Source organism: Batrachochytrium dendrobatidis (genome assembly GCF_000203795.2).
Source record: "Batrachochytrium dendrobatidis JAM81 unplaced genomic scaffold BATDEscaffold_3, whole genome shotgun sequence".
In the NCBI taxonomy this organism is placed as follows: Eukaryota; Fungi; Chytridiomycota; class Chytridiomycetes; order Rhizophydiales; genus Batrachochytrium; species Batrachochytrium dendrobatidis.
In genome coordinates this window covers 900,220-923,271 of record NW_006281101.1, presented here as the reverse complement: position 1 = coordinate 923,271, position 23,052 = coordinate 900,220, and the positions used below count along the sequence as shown (strand labels likewise).

The following is a 23,052-nucleotide window of genomic DNA, read 5'->3' as shown; positions in this document are numbered from 1 at the left end:
GTCACCGAGAATGAAAATGATACGAGATTTATTCATAAAATAAAAACTAATCATAAAATAACAATGATAAATATTAGTGCTTCACTTTTTCAGCATCCACATTATATTTTTCAGGGACAGGGTATGCCGGAAGTGGCTTGCTTGAATGAACAGCATTGGTCTCAGAATTGTTTCGGTCGAGCACAGCATTGTGCAGTTTATCGTGATTAGCGATCGAAGATGGAACAAGTTTAGAGATGGTCTCGACAGAGTCTTTATGGGAGAACTGAATCGAGTCAGTTACCGAGTCATGAGCATTGTTTGCGACCGAGGAAACTGGAGCAACTCCACCAGCAGTAACATAGTACGAGTTGATAGCACTTTCATCTGATGAACTGTAATAGTTGGTGTGACTCATGGGTTGAGTCCGGTCATTCATTGGATTGTTAGGTAGTGTAGAGTAGAGAGATTCGTATCCATCGTAATACGAAGCGTAGCCTGGGCCATATCCAGTTAGTGGTGCAGCAGCAGCAATATAATGATTACCATCATATGCTGCGGGTCCCATTGCCATTATTGTATTGTCGTTCATGGAATACTGTTCCGTAGCACCCCTGTACCCGCGACCTTGCTGTGCACCGCCTTGTTGAAATGGTTGCTGATACTGCTGATTATGGTAGGCAGCATACATGGATTCACTGCTTTCCTGGGTAGTGGCAACTGGCTGCATGACAATGACACCGGATTGGAGATCGCTATTTGGTCTGACATTGAATGCTTGAATACTGCTTTGTACAGGCGTCTGCACACCGGCACGAGGAGAAGAGCTACCATTAGAGGCAGAGGTTTGTTTAAAGATATCAGAAAGGGTTTGTTCGTGTATATAAGTTTGCTGACGACGCCTACGTCTAATCAGAAACACACCAACAATCAATGTCAGAATTGCACAACCCACTACAGCAGCAGCAGTTCCAGCAATTGCAGCAGTTGAGAGCGGACTTGGAGTATTGTCAGAACCAATAGGAGCCGAGGATCCTAAAATGGATGTTGGACTAGCATCTGTCTGTGAGCTGAGTGAGCCTACTACATCAACGAACGGAGTTTGACTGCCTCGAGCTATAGTACAAGATGTTCAATAAAGTAATGAGCTACACGACCAATAAAATTGGGACAAATGACTTGGCACAAAACTCGGGTAATTTATAAAAGCAGTGTAATGAGCAACGGCAAAACTAATTGAAATTGGCTTACCAGAAGTAACTCGTAAAGTAGCTCTGGTAGTGACAGTCGAAGGATCCTGGGTTGTAGTGATTGGAACACTGATTAAAAATAGCAATATAGAGTATTTTTTAGCAAAAATGGCTGATTACTTGAACACAGCTTTAAATTAAATCAGTATGTAGATATACTCACATAGATGGCTGTGGTGCAGGAACAGGTGGTTCAGGAACGGGCGGTTGTGGTGCAGGAACAGATGGTTGTGGTGCAGGAACAGATGGTTGTGGCTGTGGAATTGACGATGGCTGTGAAGCTGGAGAAGACGATGACTGGAGAGTCGAGGTTGGTGCAGCAGGAGAGGCTGAAGAGGTTGGTTCAGCAAAAGAGCTTGATGTATGGGGAGGATTGGAGCTCATTGGAGGTTGGGTAGTGGGTGAAGGACTACCAACTGAGCTGGTCACTGTGGTAGTGGAAAGATTAGATGACGACACTGTGCTAGTTAAGGGTTCGAAAGATGAATGGCTGGAACTGATCACCAAAGAAGATTCAGAACTGGTGCGAGTAGAAACTGTAGCAGTAAATAAGTATTAATTAGACAGTTGGTAAAAGTCGTAATTGCAGAAAAAGAATAACTGGTCGAGATTGACGAGTCTGATTATATCCGTATTCACGTAAAATGAAACTAATAGGGGTGCCAAAATGCATAAGCAGTCCCATGAAATGATTGCCAGTTTCAATTCAATTTACTGGACGAGATCGTGTCCTTTGAACCCCTTGATAAAGCTCATTGGTCTTTGCTCATTTTTTGTAAAAACTGAGTAAATGATCACACTAGTTTCAGTAAATCGCACTTGTTCAATCCCCAACTCTCTCTTTATCCAAATCAAGCATTGTGTGATTGACATAGAAGCAACAGTTGCATCCCCGAGATTGCTCTCTTGAACTAGACGCGAGCATATAAGATATTAGGGTACAAAGATGAGATGAAAAAAGCGCAATAGATGTTCAACCATTGTCTATTTCAAAGCAAGAGGCTTTGACCGCAAGATAAATACAAGAGTTCCATTTTGTCAATACGATTGCAAAACAAGTGAAACAGCCTTACAATCAAGGTTTAGCCAACAGATAATCTCATGAGGAATAGTACTGGCCATCATCAAATAAATATACTGTTGATGCTACATCAATCCCTCTACTGTTTCTACATTGTTTGGTGTATAAAACTGTAAAATATCCAAATTTGGTCCAATATAGCCAATTAGGAAATACCAATAATGATGATTGGATAAAAGTTGTACAGCTCGAGTGATTGTAGACCATTACACCGGATGCTTATGCAGCAGTAGGCTAGACTAAATCAGATTGCAACTTGGCTATACGACTTTCCATATATTTCAATGGCCTACTTCAGCTGAGTTTTACAAATTGCATGAATTATTGCATATTCCAGCTGGAATTCAGCCCTTCAAGATACAAACACAAAGCCTGCTGCGTGGTTCCGCAGCCAAAAGTAGCCACGCACGACAGAAATAAGTCGACTACAGCCTACATCAAATAAAAGCTGCTTATTGAATGATTTCTCAGGATGCACTTTTCTGCTACTCAGGTGAGTAGTCCGTAATTGCTTTATAGTTCCCGAACCACAGCAGTTTGATAGCCACGGTTTCGAGTCAATTATCCCTCGAGAAATAAAAGCAAAAAATGTCGGGCTCCAACAGCCCAAAACTGCAAGATGAGTTCAAGTCATGCAATAATTACAAAAGTATTGGCCGCATGTGGCAATGTACTCCACTTCATTGCTGGCGTAATTGAATCTACCAAACCCTTTGCAGACTAGTATCGCCCAGCTAATATACATGGAGATGATGTAGGTTTCAGATGAAAACAAATTCAAATATTATTTTGATTTGCAATGCTTTCATACAGTCTACAAATACCGCAAAGTGGCTTATCCATGTATAGAGATCTAGACAGATTGCAAGGTGCCATGTGATGGCTGTATTACTAAAAAATGAATTCAAGTATCTTGATCTTACCTTCCATTGTCAAAATACCTGAGCTGGTGTCCGTGTATATGTCTTGTCAGCTGGCTAGTTTGAGATTCCGATTGAGTTTTATTTTAGTACAACACTTATGCACCCCAGCACCTAACAGTGACTGAGCAGATATTGAAATGTAATACAAATTAATAGGACCAATAGTATAGTGTACCTGTTGAACCAACCTTATGGCCACTTTGCTAATTCAGAGGAACAGTAAGATGAAGTTGGGAAAGCAGCGCCAACATAAATATATCTACAATCTTGGAATAAAGAATTAGCCAAAAATTGCCGACTCGGAAAAAGTAATGCAAGTGCTTGATTTCCATATACTATTATTGCCCATGATGATCATACCAAGCAAGGAACCCATATACTAATGGTGCTTGTAGATCCAAGAAAAAGACTGGTCGATTGATATCAAGCTCGCGAGTTTAGTATATGTCAGTCCAATTGAGTAATGCAAACGGATAAACACCACTACACAATGGTTCAAACAACAATATAGCCAAAATCCTACAGTATAAACCGATTGATTGAATATCATTAAATGAAGCCTATGCAAGTGTACCGAATCTATCTTTCAGTTGTATATTTGAGATATAAAAGTTGGCATCCGTGAACATCACTGTATTCACGTAAAATAAAACACAAGCGATGAACAGTTTCATGAGTGTTGCATCAAGAATTGCATCAAGAATTGCAAGGTCGATTCAAGTCGATTTGTAATAGAAAAACCAAACATTTAACTATCGATTTATTCCAAAACAAAAGGCAAGTTTCATTTTACGTGAATATGGCTTTAATACACTCATGATTGGCTGTATTGCTCATAGCCATTCGTATCTACTCGACCAACCCGCTCAACTGACTTGATAATAACTTTGAAACTTGTAGCTCAAATCCTCATCCGACATCACCTTCCTTCTCTCTCAAGCTCTTACAGCAGCCGTACTTATCACCAATCGCCTGTTTGGATAGATCCAGACTAGTGTGGGCAGTACTATCAAGAACGATTCTACAAGACTATGGCTCGCAGTAAGAATAAATCCCAGCCCGAGTCAACTAATATCAAGGACTTGCAATCACCTCAGTCTACATCGCAGTCCTCTCATCAGTCTCTCAAGGCTGGCCAACAAGGCTTGCTGTATCGTGCTGTAACTTCTCAGAGAGAGCCTTTGATTCCCACTGCAAATGACGATGCTGTGCTAGCAGACTCGACTTGTTTGGCATCCGATGCTGTTGCTCCCGGAGAACCGTCTGATGCTCCCAAAACTAGATACTCTCATACTTTTCGAATCCACAATTCTATTAGAGCATCCCCGCTTTCTAAAGAGGTAGAGCTATGCCACGATTTTCTTCGTTTGTCGAAAATAAGCTATCAAATTGGCTGTTCTTTAGTCGGCCTGCGTATCTTGCTCTGTAATTAGACCAAGATCCATCTTGGACACATGCTTATTTCAATCCATAATATGCTTTACTAACTGCCAACATACCATGCTCTGTTTTTTACGGCTCACTCATTAGTCCCTAGAGCAAAATTTCCGTGGCTTTTTCAACTTATCAATGCTGCTCTTGGGCGTTTCCAATCTCCGTCTGATTGTCGAAAACTTTCAAAAATATGGATGGCTGTTGAATCTCCCTTCAAGTGGATTTAGTCTAACTGATGTGCACATGGCAATCTTGTCGATTATATTTCAAATTGTAAGATTGTATTGTAGTTGTATGCATCTGCTTTGAAAATCAACTCTATAGTACTGAGCCTAGCAGGTTTACTTATTAGTTGCGCTGTTTGTTCAATAGTTTAACGTCTTGGTTGCATTTTCGGCAGAAAAATGTGCTGCTCATTATCAAGAAAATACATATGTTTTATGGTTTATTCAAGCAGTTCATGCTGCCAACATTTCTGCAACAATAATTGTCCCAACTTGGATTTCATGGTCATTTATCTGGCATCCGGTACGTTGTATTCATTCTTGCTTTCCAGAAAATGAATTGTAGTCTATTTTCAAGTTTTTCGTTCTTTTAAAAAACACATCCGTTTCCTTAACACTATTTTTATGTTTTATTAGGTGACTTCCTCCATTCCATTGTTTCTTGCAACAACTTTATTTCTCAAATTAATATCGTATGCCCTTGTAAATGCAGATCTACGACACGATGTTAGTAAGGACAAGTCAAAGACTGCAGAAGATATGGTATCGCTTAAACACCAGCCACTTACTGGCGGGCATAGTCAAAATGTAGATGCCAACATCATTCCATATCCGGAAAATATCAATCTCGACAATATGCTCTATTTTATTGTCGCGCCTACTCTGTGTTATCAGCAAGTCTATCCTCGCACCAAGCGTATTCGAAAGATGTTTTTGTTTAAGCGATTTGTTGAGCTTTCTACTTCGTTGGCAGGAATGTTTTTTTTAACAATGCAGTATGCAGGTATGTCGTTTTTGTATTTTTACAGCTGCTCATTGCCCCAAATAGAATCGTGGTTAGCGTATACATAATTTCAAGTCAATAATTGGTTTGTTATGATTGAAATATCACTTTAAACTGACAGCTTGAAAACCAATGTCGTAGCACCTACTCTGAGAAATTCAATCGAGGCACTTGAAAACATGGATATGCTTCGTCTTCTGGAACGTATGCTCAAGCTATCTGTTGTCAGGTACATTCATTAGAATTTTCTGCTTTGAATCCAACACTTGTAGCGAATTTGGATTGCTTTTCCATGATTATGAATAGAATTGCTTACAGTAGCTATTTATTTGACTATAATTTCTATAGCGTTGTAATATGGTTGCTCATGTTCTGGTCCTTTTTTCATTGCTGGCTTAATATTCTTGCAGAGCTCACATGCTTTGGAGATCGACGATTTTATCAACCTGTATGTGTTTTGATAAAGCCTTGTTGTAGTGGCTTTGTTTTTACGTACATGCATATACTGATTGGTTTTATTGATGATGTTATTTTGGTTCTAGTGGTGGAACGCTCGCGATATTTCCGAGTATTGGCGTCTATGGAATTCACCAGTGTATAACTGGGGGAAACGACACATTTACCTTCCACTTATATTAAACCTGGGATTTCATCCCTATGTGGCTCTTGCAGTTGTATTTTGCATTTCAGCATTGCTTCACGAGCTGCTGGTTGCAGTACCTACTCATTGTCTCAATGGGGTTGCATTTTTGTAAGTGCTCGATCTTTTTATACAGCTGGCGCCTTGTAGTTATAAAACTGATTTATCAACACTTTAATCTTTTTGAACAAATTTTGCATATGTAGAGGCATGATGGGACAAGTCCCCCTTATCTTTATTGTTGGCGCTATTTTCACTACCTGTCGAAAGGTGTTGGGACGCCCCAAAAATGATGCTCTTTTTGACACTATAGGTATTGTGGACTGGGCTTCCAAGTTTATTTTGATAAATGATTTGGTACTCATCTGTTATCAATGTACAATTAGGAAACTACGTGTTTTGGATCACATTTACTATTGTGGGGCAGCCAGCATGTATTCTTGTGTACTACACACAATGGTTCAAGGCCAACAATAGATAGCATCAAGTTTTCTCTTGATTCAATCAGATTTCCATTTTGATAAAGCAAACCCGCCCTCAGGGTTTGAAACGAGTTTCGCTAAAATAAAAGTCCATTCTAACACTCAGTCTGATGAATAGAAATCATCAGAGTAATCCGATAACAAGGCATCTTGGAATATTATCAACTCCATATCCACCAAGGATCAAGACTTTTTAAACAACTTAAATACGCTAATCAAGTCGAATATGGCTACCAAAAAGTAAAGCTAAAATACACTTGACCAGCACTGCTATCAATCCATATTCTAATCTTCACAACTGTGCATATATTTCCCAAAGAAATTCTCACTCTAGCAAAGCCAAGCCAAATGGCAAACACTTGCAGTCCACCACTACGGCCATTTCAAAACGTCAGACTTTATCTGGTGTTCACAAAAAAACCAATGCTTCACTTTCCAGTGGATCTCGCAAAGCAGTAAATAGCAAACTCACCGAAACCATCGATGCCTCGTTGGACGACCTACGTGTAGTCTACAACTCAACAATCCAGAAACAAACAAAACTGGCCGAACGAATGGAGCGAATGGATGAAAAGCGACGAGTAGAAGAACGAAAGCAGGTCGAAAAGGAAAAGTCCATGCAAACGGATGTCGACTTGAATGCTGCTTTAGATATGTTGTCAGGCTTGTAATTCTAATGATTGGTGGTTTCAAATCAAGTTATTTCATTAAACAGTTTATTCTATATCAAGTCTGGTTTTATCTTTTTGGAAATCATGATGCTGATTTTGAAAAATATTTGATTTGCTACTTGACATGCTGATAGTTGGATGCTGTGTCTAGTCCAATCTATACAGGTGAGATGACCTTGTTTGATTCCACTCTTATATACACCACAGGACTATGTTTGACGTACTAGTTTAGTCTAGGTATAAAGCAATATATGGCCATTCAGTCATGTCGAAAAGAACAGCATCAAAGAAATGCTTGCCTCGACAGTCCAACGTATTGGTCAAGCCCAGTTCAAATCCTGATAGTCCATTATGGATCAGCAAATTTGCAGATGGTTCGATCCGGCTCAATACTCTGGTAAAACCAGGAACAAAAGTATCACAAGTCATTGATATTCAAGGCGATGCTGTTGGAATTCAAATTGCTGCTGTTGCAAGAGAGGGAGAAGCCAATGCCGAGTTGATCCAAACAGTTGCTGATGTGCTTAAACTCCGTAAATATCAGGTGGCCATTGTAGCTGGACATAAGTCAAGAACCAAAGTGCTCAAGATTGACACATTGTTGAGTATCGAGCAGATTCAAGAAATGATCTTGTCGTCCATGCCACAATAGTGATTGTTACAAAGTCGATATTTGGCTTTCTCCAAACTCATGCATGCAAGCATAAAATATATCAAACCCCAAACTATTTTATTTGATCATTGGAATTTGAACAACGCCGATATAGTCCAATGCATATGCTTTATCAATAAGCATTGGCTATAGACAATAATATTTTCCAGCTCGGTTATATCTGTGTAGCTTTGAGCTCCACAATTGGAACGGTTTCTATCATTGAAGCACCCTCCTCGTCAACATAATTGCTTTGTAGCTTATGCTGTTTCTGGCGCTCTATTTCTCGTTGCATCACGTAAAGTCGCTCGGCTTCATCTAAATCGTCCCATTTTCCGGTCGAGGATGCAGCGGATCGTGTCAGCATGGACGATGTGGTGCTCTTTGGCCACTGCGGATTCAATGCTTTGTATGGCATGTTGGTCGGTCTATTAATACCAGCAATGTTTCGAGCAGCTATTCGGGCTATTATTCCCAAATTGTTTGAATGGTTATTACAAGTGGTTTAATGCATCACGATATAGTCGAGACATTTTAGGAGACCGTAGTAATGATCGATCTACACATTTGCCAACCTTACCAGCTTTACGTTTTGTAATTTTTTCTTGAAGGCTGCGGAGTGCAGAATCTTTATCTAGCAACAACTCTTTGATGGATTCGGTCATTGAGCCGTCTGTCACTATAGATGCAGCAGAAAAGCCACGATTTGGAAGAGCTTTTTGGATTCTGCGCGATCGTCGCTGCTCTCGTTCATTATCAATTGCTTCTAGTTTCTGCGAAACCTGCTCTAAGCGTGCCATTTTATGTTTAGCAATGCATGCTCTCATGGCATCTGCTTCGTCCTTTTCTTTAAGCTTTGCTAATACCAATCGCTCTTGAAGCTGTAGTTTATATATATTTTAGTTCTCCAAATGAGTCAATCAGACGAGGTTAGAGTAATTGTTGTCAATGACTTACTTCAACAATCGACATTTCACCGAGAAGACCAATTCCAGATGTTTCTGTTAAATCAACATCCTTTTGTAGTGTTCCTACTGGCGGAACACTTTTTTCCAATAGTCGGATTTGTTGAATGAGCTCGATCTTGCGTATACGCTCTTCCTCGGCTCTACAATGGGCTTGTTCTAGAAGCAACTCACTTTCCTGAGCAACTTTGGCGGCTGGTTATCCAAACATAAATTTTGGTTAAATTGAAGTTTTATGATTTTTGTGAGTTGATAGCGACACATTTAAACCATGACTGTGACTATGTAAGCTCGTACCAATTTTTGTGTTATCTTCAACGACTTTGGTCCTGGCTTTAATAATTCCTTGCTTGATTTCATGAACTCCTTCAATCTTTTTTTTGTTTTCATTCTCTTGGGCTTTTCGTCGACTTTGTGACAAGACTTTAATTTCATTCTTCAGTGCCAAAACTTCTATTACCTTTACTCTATTCCATGCCACATTAGTTTTTGTTGATATATTGTATTACCTTTCATTTATGATGATTGTTTTCACCTGTTATCTTTGATGATTTCTTGCTTGGCCACGTAGGCATCTTCGTGGGTCATTTGAACATCCAATCGTTTCCGTTCCAATTCAAGCAACTTGTTTTCTTGCTCTATTCACCAAACCCATCACACTGTATTTGTAAGCACCGCTGTTAAAACCAACTAGCTCAGCTGTAATATAACAGGTCATTCCACCTTATATTTATAGCAGACACTACTCACCTTTAAGTTTGCATTCTTCTCTCCAAGCATCAAATTGCGCCGGATCGCAAATCATTGTCTCGGCTCGTACCATGCTATCCATTTCCTCACGCTTTAGCTTTCTTACCAACGCATCTTCGCGGAGAATAGCTGCAGTAGTGAGCTTTACTTGAATGGGCTGTTGGAAAGTATTCGAATAAGCTTTGCGTGGCTTGATTCTGACTTGTTCAAATTTTTGTGCAATATCCTGTTCAATCTCTTGGCGAATCTATCAAACCCGTTCACGAAAAATTAGTCAATTTTTTGAAATAGTAAGTGTAAAATGCAACAATGAGCGATCGATTTACCTGCTCGACTTTATTGGAAGGGGTTCTGATTGCTACTTTGAATTGGCTTTTTTGGGCGTTTTCATGCTGCTCCTATTTGATAAACGACATGATCATTGAAACCCAAAGATACATATTGTTAGATACTTTTAAAATTTTATATTTGTAGCTTGACAACTGACTTTGAGTTTACGGCGATTGAATTCCTTGAGCTGAGCTAATTTTGTCATTTCAACCGAATCTTCATAGTGTGTCTTTGGAATTGAAATAGCCTAAATATGAATATTGAAGTGTGTTAACCGTCGTACCATTTAAGCGTTTGTAGATAATTTGAAAAGCTACCTTGACTATAGTTGATATTTTTTCAGTAGGCAGAGGCAATTTTCTTGGTCTTGGTTTAGTCAACTCAAATGCTTGAATTGCTATATGAAGGATTTGAATTTCACAACGTGTTGTCAGATCTTGGGCTCAAACACAATTTGAGCAATCCCAGTTTTTTACGTTTAAATTGAATTTCATCAGCTTACCGGTTGGCTTTTTTTCAGACTTTTTTGCAGTCATTCCATAGTCTGCACGATCACACAATTCTTCAAGTAGATTCTGAGCAACACTCACATGCCGCAAAATTGAATCAATAACATGTTCCTAAATCATGCAACGTGTTAGTGCATTTTCAATAAGCATTCTTAGGTCTGCGTATTATCAAAAATACAGGATTTTGACAGACCTTTAAAAATTGATGATCAAGAACTTGGCCCCATATGTATTTTAAATCGGTATTTAGATTGTCAGGACTGAATATAAATCCGACAAGACGAGACATTTTGGCTGGATCAAAACATTTCACAAATTTGCTAAATCTTTGAAATCCCAACTCGTCAAGTCTCCAAAGTGCCAGATAGCAAATCACTATTATAGCGGTATTTGAAAATAAACATGCATTGCTTGGTTAGTTTGATCTATTTTAGACTAGTTTGATTTCCAATTAGTTTGTAATGGATAATTCACCTGCAAATAAATAATACTCGTTCTGCAGATATTTTCCTCCAGTTCTTTGATAAAATAGTTTCAATGTCGACTAAAATAAAGATGGATTGCAAGTAAGTATACGTTTATTGTCAATGTTTCCAGCAGATCATGAAATCGATTCCAATTCACATATTTTGCTATCAAATCAATATGAATGCAGCTAAAGCAATACCTCTAATATTTTTCTATGTTTAACGCATCCCAAAAACGTCTCAGTTAAAAATGTCTTTTCATTGATCAAACTCACCTACAGCCAGAAATAGATGAAATTAGCCAAACTTTATTCGAGTTTGTTTGCAATGATAAACCCTATGTCGTGACATGACGTTTCAAGCACTACATCATACACTAAACCATAGCAAACCTTGTTTTCTGTTAGGTATTGTGCAAGTATATCTTCCTCTAAAACTACAATAGGCTGAGTCAAGTCACGTTTGGCTTTATCGCCAATCTTGAATAGCTCGTCTTTGACATCTTTAGCATGGATACCAAGATGAGCCAGCTCGTGTTGTACAAGAATATTGCAAGTGTGTTCAATCAACTTTTTTGCATTCATGGTATATATTTGGGTTTTGAAATGGATAAGATATTTTAGTGATGGGATAACTAGAGTTTAAAGGTTCGATTTGGCAAGTTGGACGCGCCTTTCATTTTACGTGTATTTATGTAAAATAAAATAAACTGTCTTGACAGTTCAACTCAAATAAATTTGAAAACGCATTGTAGATGTTTAAAAAATAATTTTATTTCATAACTTGAATTAAATGTAAGCCTTCTAGTAAATGAATATTTCTTTAGCGTGCCAAAGTTGGTCGCTTGGTTCGTTCGTTGGTTTCCTCCATTGCAATTTTAACTTTGATGTTTTCCCAGTCAACAGTGACCTGATGATTAAATTTAAAATTAGATCAGGTACATCAAGGCAACTATTATATTGAGATAGCAGCAACTTACATTTTGAGCATACTGCAAAATTCGCTTGTTATTTTCGGAGCGACCTAATGCTTTCAGGTACTTTTCTCGAAAATAAAGAACAGTGTCTACATGCGTCTTATACTTTAACGCCAACTCCAGTGCTCTATAGATGCAAAAATATGTGATGGTATTGGCAGAGATATAATCTGTCAATTACTAGGAAATATCAAGAAATTGTATCAGCCATGTAGCATGATCCATACCTATCCCAATTAAATAAATTTATCCACATTCGAATGGCTCTATACACGAGATTGGCAGAAATAAGAATGGTTTCTGCTTCTCTAGGTTGATGACGCATCAAAGCAAGTTCGGCTGCTCGGCCCTCTGGTGACGGAATGTCCTTAATATAGGTGACATATTGCACTTTATGAACCTTGAATTTAAATATACACGCATTAGCGATGTTTTAAATTCAAGATGATTGCATTTCAAAAATATTTAAAATACCTCTTCAATGGCTGCATAGGATACTTCGGCAGTGTTCAAATCTTGTCCAAACAGTGACATGGCAGCAAGACATGCCCACATTTCCTTTATTTTGACATGACGACATAGTCGAATGGCTTCCTCCCATTGTTTTTTATGAGCAAACTCTTGCAGCATCCCAGGTAAAGGTGATATATTGGGCATTGCAACAATGGCTCCGTCTGCGCGTCGAATCAAACATTGTGTTCCAACAAACGATATGCATTGCGAGTTTTTGCCAAGATTGCTGTACAGAAAGCCAGAAATGAAAAAGTATCAAAAGCCATATGAATATGTTAGATTATACTTGCTATTGAACAGAATCAACTGAAGCAGTTATTAGATATCTTACTTTAAAACTCGCTCAACTCGAGTGAGCAAAGCAATATCCTCATCTACAAATACCACGTTAGGATAGTACCACTGTGTGGCTTTTCCATCCATGATCGCAAATAGCATGTCTGTTTCTGCATTCCAACTAAACGTCTCTACCATGCTTCCTGAAATATAATATCCAATATGCAAGTATGAATTATGGTACTGTGATTTTGATCATCCAATCCAAAATCTAAAGAATTTACCAAGCTTTTTAAACAGCGGCTTTAGCGTTCTAGTAATGAATAGATCACGATTTTTGTCAAGCACAACCATTTGTCTTCCAGCAGGAGATACAAGCTGATTAAGTGCAATCTCTAAAACTTCTTGTGAATGCTTCAAGGGAGCATCACCAATTTGTCGTCCGGATACTACATCAAACAAAAATATGGCTTTGAAAAACAGTTTAAACAGGTTAGCATTCAAGTAAATTCCCAACAGCTTACAGCCGCACTGCATAAAATTACCTTTTTCATCTGAATGATCTTTGACTGCAAGAGTGTCACCACTCAAAGAAATGCTACGTGGAGTAATAAATTCTGGTCGAAAGCCTGGATATTTTGGCTGACTGATAAGTCGGGCTTCATATGAGAAAATTTGAATTCCAACAAAATTGTCTACAAGAACAAAGTATCTAGACATTGATTTAGAATCGGTATCAAAAATTAAGTTTGTTTTGCCAAGATACTACAAAAAATACAATGCTATTTTTAAAATCAACCAACACCTACTCGTTGCTCTGCTGAATACAGATTACTCTGCCGTTATTAGACAAATCAATAATAACTGGCGTGTTCCAGTTTTTTTGACTGTACACATAGCATTGTGATGATGTTGCAACAACAAGGTGTCCAAAATTAAGCGATGAGCTAATTACTCGACTTCGAAGCTCTAGTATACATAATGTTGCAAAATGATACATTTATTAGCTACATATTCATTTTTCAAATATACTTGAAAATACCAACCAAGATGTTCTTTGGATCCCTGAACAACATCATGCACAAGAATCTTGTTTTCATCCATAATAGTAACTTCATAGTTTTTCCATTCGTGTCGTCTAGTGATGATACATAATTTCAGTCATTATTTGTCAAATACACAACCAATCAGTTGTTGCAATAGTCAAAATGGCTTACCTGTTAATCAAATGGCCAAAAATCACTGATCCAGATCCACCAGCACATGCAAATTGTGAACCATCTGGTGTCCATGTGATATCGAAAATAGATCCACTTTTTGGCTTTTCCATTGCATAGGACCACTATAAATTGAAAACAAAACATGACATTGAATATATTTTACACATATTACATCAAAATCATGTTCGAATGTACTTACACCTTGTTTATCGCAAACGCGAAGCATATTGAAAGATCCAACAGCAAACATTTCACCAGATGGGTTCCAAGATATTGCTGTAATCGGATGGCTGTAAGGAGTGCTAGCAAATAGTAGTCTTCCAAAAGTATCCCATAATTTATACTTGCGATCTTCACTTGCAGAAATAATCAAATTATTGACCAAATTCCAATCAACTTTTGTAATGAGCCCTTCATGTGCTTTCCACTAAAAAGTGTAAAGTATTCGTTAGTCCCGTACAGTCTCAACAGTGTCAGTTTTGATAATGCAAATAGTTCTCACTTGTGTTGGCTTGCTTGCTGGCTGAAGAGATTTGATGATTAAATTCCGCCCATTTGTAAGTAGGATCTGATCATTGTTGGGTGCCCATGCCACGCAGTAAATAGGGTATCCAGTTTGAGTCAATGATGAACGAAGCATACCGCTTCTTGACCAGATTTTCAAATATCCATCCTCTCCAGCTAAAATCAAATCCGCGTCCAACTGATCAGCTTACATTCAGCCCCAGTTTCAGTAAGCATATCATCAACATCCTACCCGTGGCAATTGCAGTTCCTTCATAGTTCCATCTTAGAGATAGTAAAGCTCCCTTGTGTGCGTCCGACGCCTTTTCAATCTTTCCAGCTCGTGTGCAGATATAAAATTTGCCTACAATTGGAATAAGAATACCAGTTTAAGCTATTGTTTAGCAAAACGCCTGTAAATGGGTATCAAGTCATAAAACATACCATCTGTTGCACCAACAACATAAATATCCGAGCTGCTCTGGCCTTTTTTAGGAGCAATTGGAAACCAGTGCATATCAGTGATATATGCAGGAGGCAGTGTGTCCTCTTGAGCAGGCTCAAATGTGGTTAGGATACCAAGCGAGTCGCCATCCCCAGACCATTTCATAATTTTTCTATCGTCACTATTATTTTAATCAAAATAGTTATTCTTAGTGTCATTTACAAGGTGTACTCATTTATCATGATGGTCTAGATGTATATGCTATTCAGACTGTTGAAACGACACGCTAGATTCGTGTCAGTGTTAATACAACCCTACCTAACAGAGTAGAGTTCATTATTGGAAGTCCATCCAACACAAGTCACAATGTCGGTATCTAAATATAGTTGAATGTTAGCGTTGTTTAGCTACATATATTTGTTTAGAATCAGCAGCTATAGTGCCTACGCTTGTTCACAGCATCTTGGCGAATCTTGAGTTTCATTTTGAACGGAATGTGAAAAAGTCGAATTGCCAGTTTTAGAACTGGTTTTCAAAGTAGTGCATCCTGTATAATTCATTCTCCGTTACAGACTGAATGTGTAATAAACATTTACCGATGCATTTACAAAATTAGAAACCATACGCAGCATTCTCGTACAATTCAAGATTTGTGAATATCGGTGTAATAAAAGATTGAACAAGCTTAATACAATCAACAAGACAACTTTTTAAATTAAGACTATTTAATATATAAAGATTTTGATATGATGGTAAGAATCGCAAGAAGGTTCAAGCGTATGAATATTGTTTGATATCATGTGAATTCGTCTGGCTGAATCTCTGCCCAATTGGGAAGATGTGCAATGTCGATACTAACGTTATGTGTTTCAAAAAGCTCTATAAATTGCTGATCCATAGAACGAGATTTAGGATGCGAAAAGCGTCGATATTCATCAAAAATAGATGTCATGCTCCAATGCTGCATTTTACGCAAGCATCCTACAAGGCAACCAGTACGATGCTACAGAGATCGTAGTAAATGCTGTCAGCAAATAAAATGGGTATATTCTTTATACAATCAGCAAATATGGCACCTTTCCCTTGTTGCAGTGAATCAGCACTTGATTTTGTGCAACACATGTCGGATAAAATGAAAAAAACAATCAAGGTGGGTCGATCAGTACCAAGAAAATATTAAAGTATACTATGCTGCAATTTATACAAAATCTCCTACATGGATGGTTTCGTTCATCTGAATAATGAAATCAGGTATCATTTTGATTCATATATATTAGTTACTATATCCATCACTGTAAATAAACAATGATGCTTACCCATAATAACGGACAATGCTGCGCATACAGTCTCTTCTGGAATATCTACAAATGGCTCCTAAAAGTAGACAAGACATTGGATTGACTAGGTTACATCATATCCCAATCAGGTATCCTGGGAAACCCAGATCTGATAATTGCCCAAAATATATGGCATCAAACCTTATTTCCCGCAACACCAAATTGAAACAAATGTATATTGTTGTCATCCAGAAATTTCCTATTCTGATCAGGATAATCTTCTAGAATTAGTGTCCTAAAGTTGCAATCATTGTTAGTAAACTTGACTGTGAGCGTATGCAGATACCATTGAGTGCCAAATCTAGAATACATTACAAATATATAGCTAGCAGCATGCTTACAAAATAGACCGAAGCCCAAGCTTTTTCAAAAAACTAAAGTTTCGTTTCTTTGGAAATGCACTGCGGTATATGCCTGGAGCGACCAGATTGAAGTTCTCACATGGCTGAAGTTCTGCTTGCTGCTGGTCTTGATCTCGCTCGTCTTGTAAATCATCCAGACCTAAACCAGAGGATCCTGGTTTCGTACCAGCCACTGATGAGACTGTCATGCTGCCACTCGCAGGCACAGAAAGGCTGGACATTGTAGTATCACTTCGTATGGTTGTGCTATGAGCGACGCTCGTTAGGGTCGGGAAATTTGCTGGATTGGTATTGATGGCTGGAGCATCTTGTTCTAAAGGGTTTTGCACTTCAATATGTTGGAATAGTGCAGCATTGGTTGATGACATACTCGAGTATCAGTGCAATGACTTTAGTCCTGAACTAACTTGATCCACACCTATGTCTACTATTGATGGACCAAGACAGATTCAATGTGTTGGTTAGCGAGATCCAAAACCGGAAAACTACAGTAAATGAATTCTGGCAAGTTGGTCAATATTTAATCGAATAAATAAATCTTGAGTATTTGAATCGATATAATATTGGCTGCTTATGCTTTGAGTGCATAGCTTGTACTTTCTGCTTGGAATCACTGCTGCATTCACGCAGAATGGAACATTAAATAAGGATACCAAAGTGTATAACAGCCAGTATCATGACATGATTGCCAGTTTATTGGGTTTCCTGGTGATTGGCATATAGAGTTGCATCCCTAACACACAATCCTTGCCCTTTTGACTAGAACTCAAACGTACCTGCAAGTGAATCTAGTAATCGTACAATGCGTGTTATGCCAAAAATGGAAAAAGAACAGACTCGAATAGTTTATTGCAGAATTGAAAATGTCCATCGAAGCAGCCAATTTCCAATAAACGTAACGAATATTTAATCATTGTTTATTCTAAAGCAAAATAGAGTCAATCACTGCAGGATAAATACAGAAAAGTTCTATTTTACGTGAATAGGATTGTAAAATTGAACGGTGATATTAAATAAAAAGGATTGCCAGACAGAATAGAAACAAGTCGGTATTGCAAATGGTAAAATCCAAAGCTGCATTATTGTTTAATGGCAAACACCAAATCAAATGCCTGAACTATGTCTCCAGATCTACAGTTGGTGTATACATAAGGCATCGTGTCTGCATCAAACGCCTGGGAAAGGTTAGGATGCTGAGATTTCGATGCTGATGTAGGAGATGCTGCTTTTCCTCGTGTATTGGGAATTCCTCGACGATACAATCCAATAGGAACATAACCAACCGACAGACAATAATGCACCAACTCAATGTATTTTTTCCCAGCGTAGAATTCTGTAACGGGTAAATGCACCACATTGGCAATTAAAGCTCGCACCACATCCACAATGTACGGCCTAAAGTAAGATTGGCAAAGCAATGAATGCATAAACGACGATGTAGCAACCATTCCTGCCGCAAAGTGTCGATCAAAATGGTATACTGGATAGGGGCTCAATCCAGACTCGTTCAACTCTGCTTCCTCGAGCAATTTTTGAAGGTATGCTTCCGTGATGGGCACCTCGCGATGAGATTCTCTGCCTGTCGCATCTTCCTCTGCATTGTCTTGATCATTTGGCAAATCGTCGTCCTGGTCTTCCAAAACCTCTTTATCTGTTTGAAAAGTATCATTATTTGCACTAGCACTACTGTCCACAAGACTGCTTAACATTTCATAATCTCCTTGAGAATTGGCTTGAGTCACAGCATTTGCCGGGGTAAACCGCTTTTGTGAGGGTTTGCCAGAATTGGATTGTTGATTGTTTATCGATTTCTTATAATTAGACTCGGCCTGTGAATAGTCATGATGCTTTGAAGTGTGTTGCTTTTTTGATCCATTAGACGATTCAAATACAAACTGAACCAGTTGAAACCAGATTGACGATTGCTTGGCATTCTCGGCTCGAACTTTTCTATAAAGATCCAGTCGATCGCCCAAAGTAAGAGCATAGTTACTTAAAATGGACTGCATTCGTAAATTATTGGTGTCCCATTCCATATTTCTTGCTGAAAAGTACTTTACATTCGAACCATCCACCAACTCTACAAGAAATCGGACACGAGGCCATTCCTAAATATTTTCCAAGAGTCGTAGATGATGAGCAAGCCATTAAGATGATCATTTAAAAACATGTAGCCAGTAAACTTACTCTTTGAAGCATCTTGACAATAAATAGTGCTTGGCTGTCTGGAACAGAATCATTGTTGGAGTTGCTACCGTCAGAATTGGCCAAAACCACAAGACGAAGACATCTATCAACGCCTGCCTGAGTCAAGCTTGTTTTTTTGAGTGGTGTTCCCTGAACAATATATACATTTTCGTGTGAAAGAACGTCGGCCCAAATCCCAAGATCGTCAACTTTAGGCAATGTTTCCATCAGGCAGACAATGGGTGCTCTTGGGATGTTGGGGCGTAAGACTGGCGTATCTTCTGAACACGTTGAACTGGCTGCTTTCTTTGATGATGTTGGAGTGTTTGGTTTTTTGGGTTCATTCATATCTTCTCCGCATATAGAAGCTACAAACTGACGCACTGCACGTGCAGTCATTTGGCCACAAAGTATAATATGGCCAAACAGGTCTGCAGGCATTGATCCCAAAGGAAGTTTTTCGCATTGAATTTCCTGAAAATTGCTTTTATCAAGTAACCCGTCAAATAAAGTAGTACTGGCTTTGTCCAACTGAAGCGTACCATCTCTCTTTCCAATTACATCTTCCATCTCCAGTTCAAGATCGCGCTGATCGAGTTCTGTTTTTTTGTACTGTTCTTTGAAATGAAGTGCAATACGTAAAAGCATTTCATCACCTCCATCTGAAATACAAAATGCAATGTCATCATTTTTGATACGGTAAGCTCTATCGATACGCATGCGAACTGGGTTTTGATTGAACCCAGCATTACTAGAAATCAGTGCAAAAATAATGGTACCATAGATGGTGTATACCTCACGCGCTGCATCGTGAAATTTCATACCAACAAGCCCAGCAGGAATTTTAAACGTATAGACTTGATTTGCTACTCCACATTGATACTCTTGCATCCAGAAATCAGAAAGCGTGTTGTTTTCCAGTTCCTTGTACGAATGAATTAGGTTGAGAACTAGTGTTTGAATTCCAGGAACAATACAATTGGCAGCCATAAGAGACATTTTAATCTCATCAATACACAAGGTTCGATCACATCCACAATGATTAGAAAGGTCCTTGGATCGAATGTCCTGCACTTGAGCAAATACAGGAAGTCCTGGAAACCCGTTTTTGGAAACAAGTGATTGCATAAGAATTTGAGCATCCATACTACGTGCATGTTTCAATTCCTCAACCTCATTGTGAGAATCAATATTAGTTGTAGTTTCTGAAGACTGGGTGTTGAGTAAAAACAGTGCAGTTGCATACTGAGCAGAAGCACGCCTGAGATCGTGGACAGACATGAGATTTCCTCTCAGATAAATAAGCCGATTACGATAAAACGGGTGGTTTAATAGTCTTCGAATATCAATGTTTGGCTCTTGAGTGTGCAGGATCACAATTGTTCCAAGTTGGTCAGCAATAAAGTACTCGCGGCAAAAATCAATCAAGCTGCTGGCAGTAATGCCTCCACTGAGAATAACATGAGGGTGGCTACTGGATGCCTGATGAGATGCTCGTTGGTACCGACTTAAACTGTTGTATAGTTCAAGAATTTTACCTGTTTGATAAGGCACATAAACGATGACCAGTATAATCAAAAACATAACAATGATTCGCGAAATACTTGAGTTGGGCGTAAGATCTCCAAACCCAATTGTACTGCAATATCATTAAGCAGTATAGTTGTAACAATCTGGGTTAGTAACGCTCCAGATTGATACAAAAGCAGTAGATATAAGTAAAATAAAAGTCAATAGCTACCTAAACGTAACCATGATATAGTATAGACTGTCATGCCAATTTTGTAGAGATGGCGGAGTATTGAATTTAACTACAAGAGTTTCGGTGGCATTGATTACGGATGCAGAAAAAAAGATAAAATTGGCAAAGTTGAGAATAAATACGGTGAGTTCTCTGGTTTCCTCAGACTGTGAAAATGCCAGGATTCGATACGTTCGTAAAATTCTTGTTGCTCTGAAAATCCGAATAAGTCCAACAAACCACACAAATTTTGTGTCGCTTGAAATAAGTACAAACACAAATGGAGATACAATAGATAGCAAATCTATCAGCGACAGGTAGTTGATAAAAAACCGTAAACGATCCTCAGCCGTGTAAAACGACAAAAAATAGTCTATGAGAAAAATGGCTGCATAAAATAGATCCAAATTTTTGATGAGTTTACGCTCAGTACGATCGTCCTGATGCACAAGGTAGGTAAGCATGACATAGTTCAAAATGGCGAGAACGGTACAAAACACTTGGAAAACCATCCAAGCACGTGCATATCTTGAAACGCTGATCCAGCGACGAACAGCATCGGGAGAAAATCGGTTGATCCAAGTGCGACGAGTTTGTTGACGAAGATTGCTTAAATATCCTTCAGCTACTTGAAGTTGTGGAAACTGTTTGATAAATTTATCTCTTATTTCTTCCATGCCAACCGAGTTTACACCAGACTCTTGAATCGCCATTTCGTTTATTTTGGTTCGTTGTTGAAATTTTGCTCGCAATGACCGCTGCTCTTTTCTGATTTTTCTAATCTCGGCAGTGTTTTCATATCCGCGACGAATTTTCAGACCCAGCTCAGCAAGAGGATCCTCAAAGAGATCACCATCTAATAACCACATACATGAATGTGCCAAGATTGAAGCAAGTTGTAGAAATATGATGTAGCAGGATTAGTTGATGCAGTAAATTCATCCAGATTATGAATTTGTTACAGTTGAACAAGACGTGTTTCGTGTTGTATAGTTCCCAAGATTAGACAATTATGAGCAACAGTGCAGGTGAGAAAATAAACCAGCACCAACTGCTAATGGGTTATAATCCAACGGTGCTAATATTTAGACTTACCGTATCCATACTTTTTTGCCTGATAAATCTTCCATGCGTATTTTACTAGACGAGCTCCAATAACGCACAATGGGATAGCCACAAATGGAAATATTAGGGCCACAACGGCGGAAGAAAAAGTAGCATCAGTAATAATCCCATCTTGGCCGTCGCTAGGAAAATATATTGTATTGCTTGAGTTTGACACATTCGTTTCAGTGGCAACAATTGTGGACGTTGATAACGACATGGAGCGTATCGTTTCTGGTCGAGTTCCAGATATCTCAAAGCATTCTAGATGTCTGGTAGGCAAGAGACTACTGCATCACGTGTTTTAATATGATATAGTATCATTGTGCACAATCTATGGATATGAGCCAATATTTGATCATATTTGCATATATATGGCATGTTTTGATAGAGTTTCAATAAAGCCAGTCATGTATTTCTTGTGAACAATGGGGTTGTTGTACTTTAAATAGCGGTGATTAACAAAAACAAACGCATTTACAAAGGTCGAGGCAGTAACTTGATGGTTTGGAATCAAAACGTTGTTTAATTATGAGTAGATGCGTTTGAGTCGTGCGATTGAGATGAGCAATTGATTTCAGGCACTTTGCTCAAGATTTTAGGCAACTCGAACGATTGTAAAAAACAAATTCCGACCATCATCACAAGAGAATGTCTGCACCAGCACCACCTACAAGGCAAGCGGAGCAACCCATCGGCCTTTTTATAAATACCAGTATCTGTAAAGGAACTGATAATGGTTCTTCTACTATTGCCAGTTTGTTGCATATACAGTTATAACTTGGTTTTGTCCGTTAGATCCATTCAACCACATCAGAATGTTTCCAACACCCTTGTATATCCATCGTGTACCTGTTATTATACCAATCATTTGTATAGGCCTGGAAAAAAAGATATTCAAGTTGTTCGAGCCCTGTATACGTATACTCCTCAGCAGCCAGACGAACTTGGATTTGAAGAAGGAGATATTCTGTAGTAAGTGCTCATCTGTGTATGAAGTTTGAAAACCAGTTGAAACTAATAAATCAACCATGGACAGTGTTATCGAAAAGGAAAATGTCGATTGGTGGAAGTGTCGTTCAGGTACCAATGAAGGAATGGTTCCAAGCAACTATGGTATGTATTGACTCTGGTATAATGCTATTCTATATATTGACACTGTTTCTGGAAACACATTGCAGTTGGTGAAAACACTGCCCAGATCGACAATCCTCTTCATGGTAAGTTTAAATTTCTTTAGATAACT

At 38.6% G+C, this 23,052-nt stretch overlaps 8 protein-coding genes across 8 annotated transcripts; 3 read left to right on the top strand and 5 right to left on the bottom strand.

Annotated features, from left to right (window-relative positions):
* Positions 1–73: 73 nt before the first annotated feature.
* Positions 74–2,351, bottom strand: BATDEDRAFT_23495 (uncharacterized protein; the record flags this gene model as incomplete). The annotated part of the gene is made up of 4 exons (XM_006677234.1): positions 74–1,095; positions 1,231–1,298; positions 1,393–1,765; positions 2,303–2,351. 4 exons carry the CDS (start codon positions 2,349–2,351, stop codon positions 74–76), a joined length of 1,512 nt encoding a protein of 503 aa, XP_006677297.1.
* A 1,840-nt stretch (positions 2,352–4,191) lies between these two features.
* BATDEDRAFT_34607 (uncharacterized protein) lies at positions 4,192–6,796 on the top strand (the record flags this gene model as incomplete). The annotated part of the gene is made up of 9 exons (XM_006677363.1): positions 4,192–4,573; positions 4,764–4,940; positions 5,040–5,195; positions 5,309–5,675; positions 5,817–5,904; positions 6,024–6,123; positions 6,218–6,426; positions 6,522–6,628; positions 6,702–6,796. Exons 1-9 carry the CDS (start codon positions 4,265–4,267, stop codon positions 6,794–6,796), a joined length of 1,608 nt encoding a protein of 535 aa, XP_006677426.1. The 5' UTR covers positions 4,192–4,264.
* Positions 6,797–7,023: 227 nt separating this feature from the next.
* Positions 7,024–7,468, top strand: BATDEDRAFT_87114 (uncharacterized protein; the record flags this gene model as incomplete). Its single annotated transcript, XM_006677588.1, has 2 exons — positions 7,024–7,037; positions 7,063–7,468. 2 exons carry the CDS (start codon positions 7,024–7,026, stop codon positions 7,466–7,468), a joined length of 420 nt encoding a protein of 139 aa, XP_006677651.1.
* Positions 7,469–7,698: 230 nt separating this feature from the next.
* BATDEDRAFT_86894 (uncharacterized protein) lies at positions 7,699–8,151 on the top strand. The gene has a single exon (XM_006677587.1). The coding sequence runs from the start codon at positions 7,734–7,736 to the stop codon at positions 8,118–8,120; it is 387 nt and encodes a 128-aa protein (XP_006677650.1). The 5' UTR covers positions 7,699–7,733; the 3' UTR covers positions 8,121–8,151.
* A 144-nt stretch (positions 8,152–8,295) lies between these two features.
* On the bottom strand, positions 8,296–11,725 carry BATDEDRAFT_23491 (uncharacterized protein; the record flags this gene model as incomplete). Its single annotated transcript, XM_006677233.1, has 14 exons — positions 8,296–8,585; positions 8,701–9,001; positions 9,078–9,280; positions 9,383–9,552; positions 9,621–9,723; positions 9,836–10,082; positions 10,162–10,233; positions 10,323–10,412; positions 10,483–10,562; positions 10,668–10,785; positions 10,868–11,049; positions 11,149–11,218; positions 11,342–11,416; positions 11,534–11,725. The coding sequence occupies 14 exons, from the start codon at positions 11,723–11,725 to the stop codon at positions 8,296–8,298; spliced, it is 2,193 nt and encodes a 730-aa protein (XP_006677296.1).
* A 169-nt stretch (positions 11,726–11,894) lies between these two features.
* Positions 11,895–15,559, bottom strand: BATDEDRAFT_86893 (uncharacterized protein; the record flags this gene model as incomplete). Its single annotated transcript, XM_006677486.1, has 16 exons — positions 11,895–12,050; positions 12,121–12,244; positions 12,345–12,517; positions 12,592–12,856; positions 12,962–13,109; positions 13,191–13,355; positions 13,452–13,618; positions 13,716–13,875; positions 13,953–14,044; positions 14,124–14,248; positions 14,326–14,553; positions 14,629–14,807; positions 14,884–14,994; positions 15,075–15,256; positions 15,394–15,451; positions 15,523–15,559. The coding sequence occupies 16 exons, from the start codon at positions 15,557–15,559 to the stop codon at positions 11,964–11,966; spliced, it is 2,301 nt and encodes a 766-aa protein (XP_006677549.1). The 3' UTR covers positions 11,895–11,963.
* A 229-nt stretch (positions 15,560–15,788) lies between these two features.
* Positions 15,789–17,252, bottom strand: BATDEDRAFT_34606 (uncharacterized protein). Its single transcript, XM_006677362.1, has 6 exons — positions 16,754–17,252; positions 16,554–16,647; positions 16,392–16,449; positions 16,292–16,309; positions 16,152–16,177; positions 15,789–16,078 (listed from the first exon to the last, which is right to left on the bottom strand). Exons 1-6 carry the CDS (start codon positions 17,140–17,142, stop codon positions 15,872–15,874), a joined length of 792 nt encoding a protein of 263 aa, XP_006677425.1. The 5' UTR covers positions 17,143–17,252; the 3' UTR covers positions 15,789–15,871.
* Positions 17,253–17,676: 424 nt separating this feature from the next.
* BATDEDRAFT_34605 (uncharacterized protein) lies at positions 17,677–22,035 on the bottom strand. Its single transcript, XM_006677361.1, has 4 exons — positions 21,798–22,035; positions 20,703–21,558; positions 18,962–20,600; positions 17,677–18,882 (listed from the first exon to the last, which is right to left on the bottom strand). The coding sequence occupies exons 1-4, from the start codon at positions 22,024–22,026 to the stop codon at positions 17,854–17,856; spliced, it is 3,753 nt and encodes a 1,250-aa protein (XP_006677424.1). The 5' UTR covers positions 22,027–22,035; the 3' UTR covers positions 17,677–17,853.
* Positions 22,036–23,052: the final 1,017 nt, after the last annotated feature.

What these genes read in the sequence shown, in the direction of transcription:
- BATDEDRAFT_34606 (XM_006677362.1), bottom strand. Translation starts at nt 17,142, where the DNA reads ATGTCATCAACCAATGCTGCACTATTCCAACATATTGAAGTGCAAAAC. An exon ending in CTTGGGCTTCGGTCTATTTT is followed by an intron (nt 16,648 to 16,753) that starts GTAAGCATGCTG and finishes TTGCAACTTTAG; the next exon opens with GACACTAATTCTAGAAGATT. An exon ending in TTGGTGTTGCGGGAAATAAG is followed by an intron (nt 16,450 to 16,553) that starts GTTTGATGCCAT and finishes GTCTACTTTTAG; the next exon opens with GAGCCATTTGTAGATATTCC.
- BATDEDRAFT_86894 (XM_006677587.1), top strand. Translation starts at nt 7,734, where the DNA reads ATGTCGAAAAGAACAGCATCAAAGAAATGCTTGCCTCGACAGTCCAAC.
- BATDEDRAFT_34605 (XM_006677361.1), bottom strand. Translation starts at nt 22,026, where the DNA reads ATGTCGTTATCAACGTCCACAATTGTTGCCACTGAAACGAATGTGTCA. An exon ending in GGCAAAAAAGTATGGATACG is followed by an intron (nt 21,559 to 21,797) that starts GTAAGTCTAAAT and finishes TGTGGTTATTAG; the next exon opens with ATGGTGATCTCTTTGAGGAT. An exon ending in TATATCATGGTTACGTTTAG is followed by an intron (nt 20,601 to 20,702) that starts GTAGCTATTGAC and finishes ATGATATTGCAG; the next exon opens with TACAATTGGGTTTGGAGATC.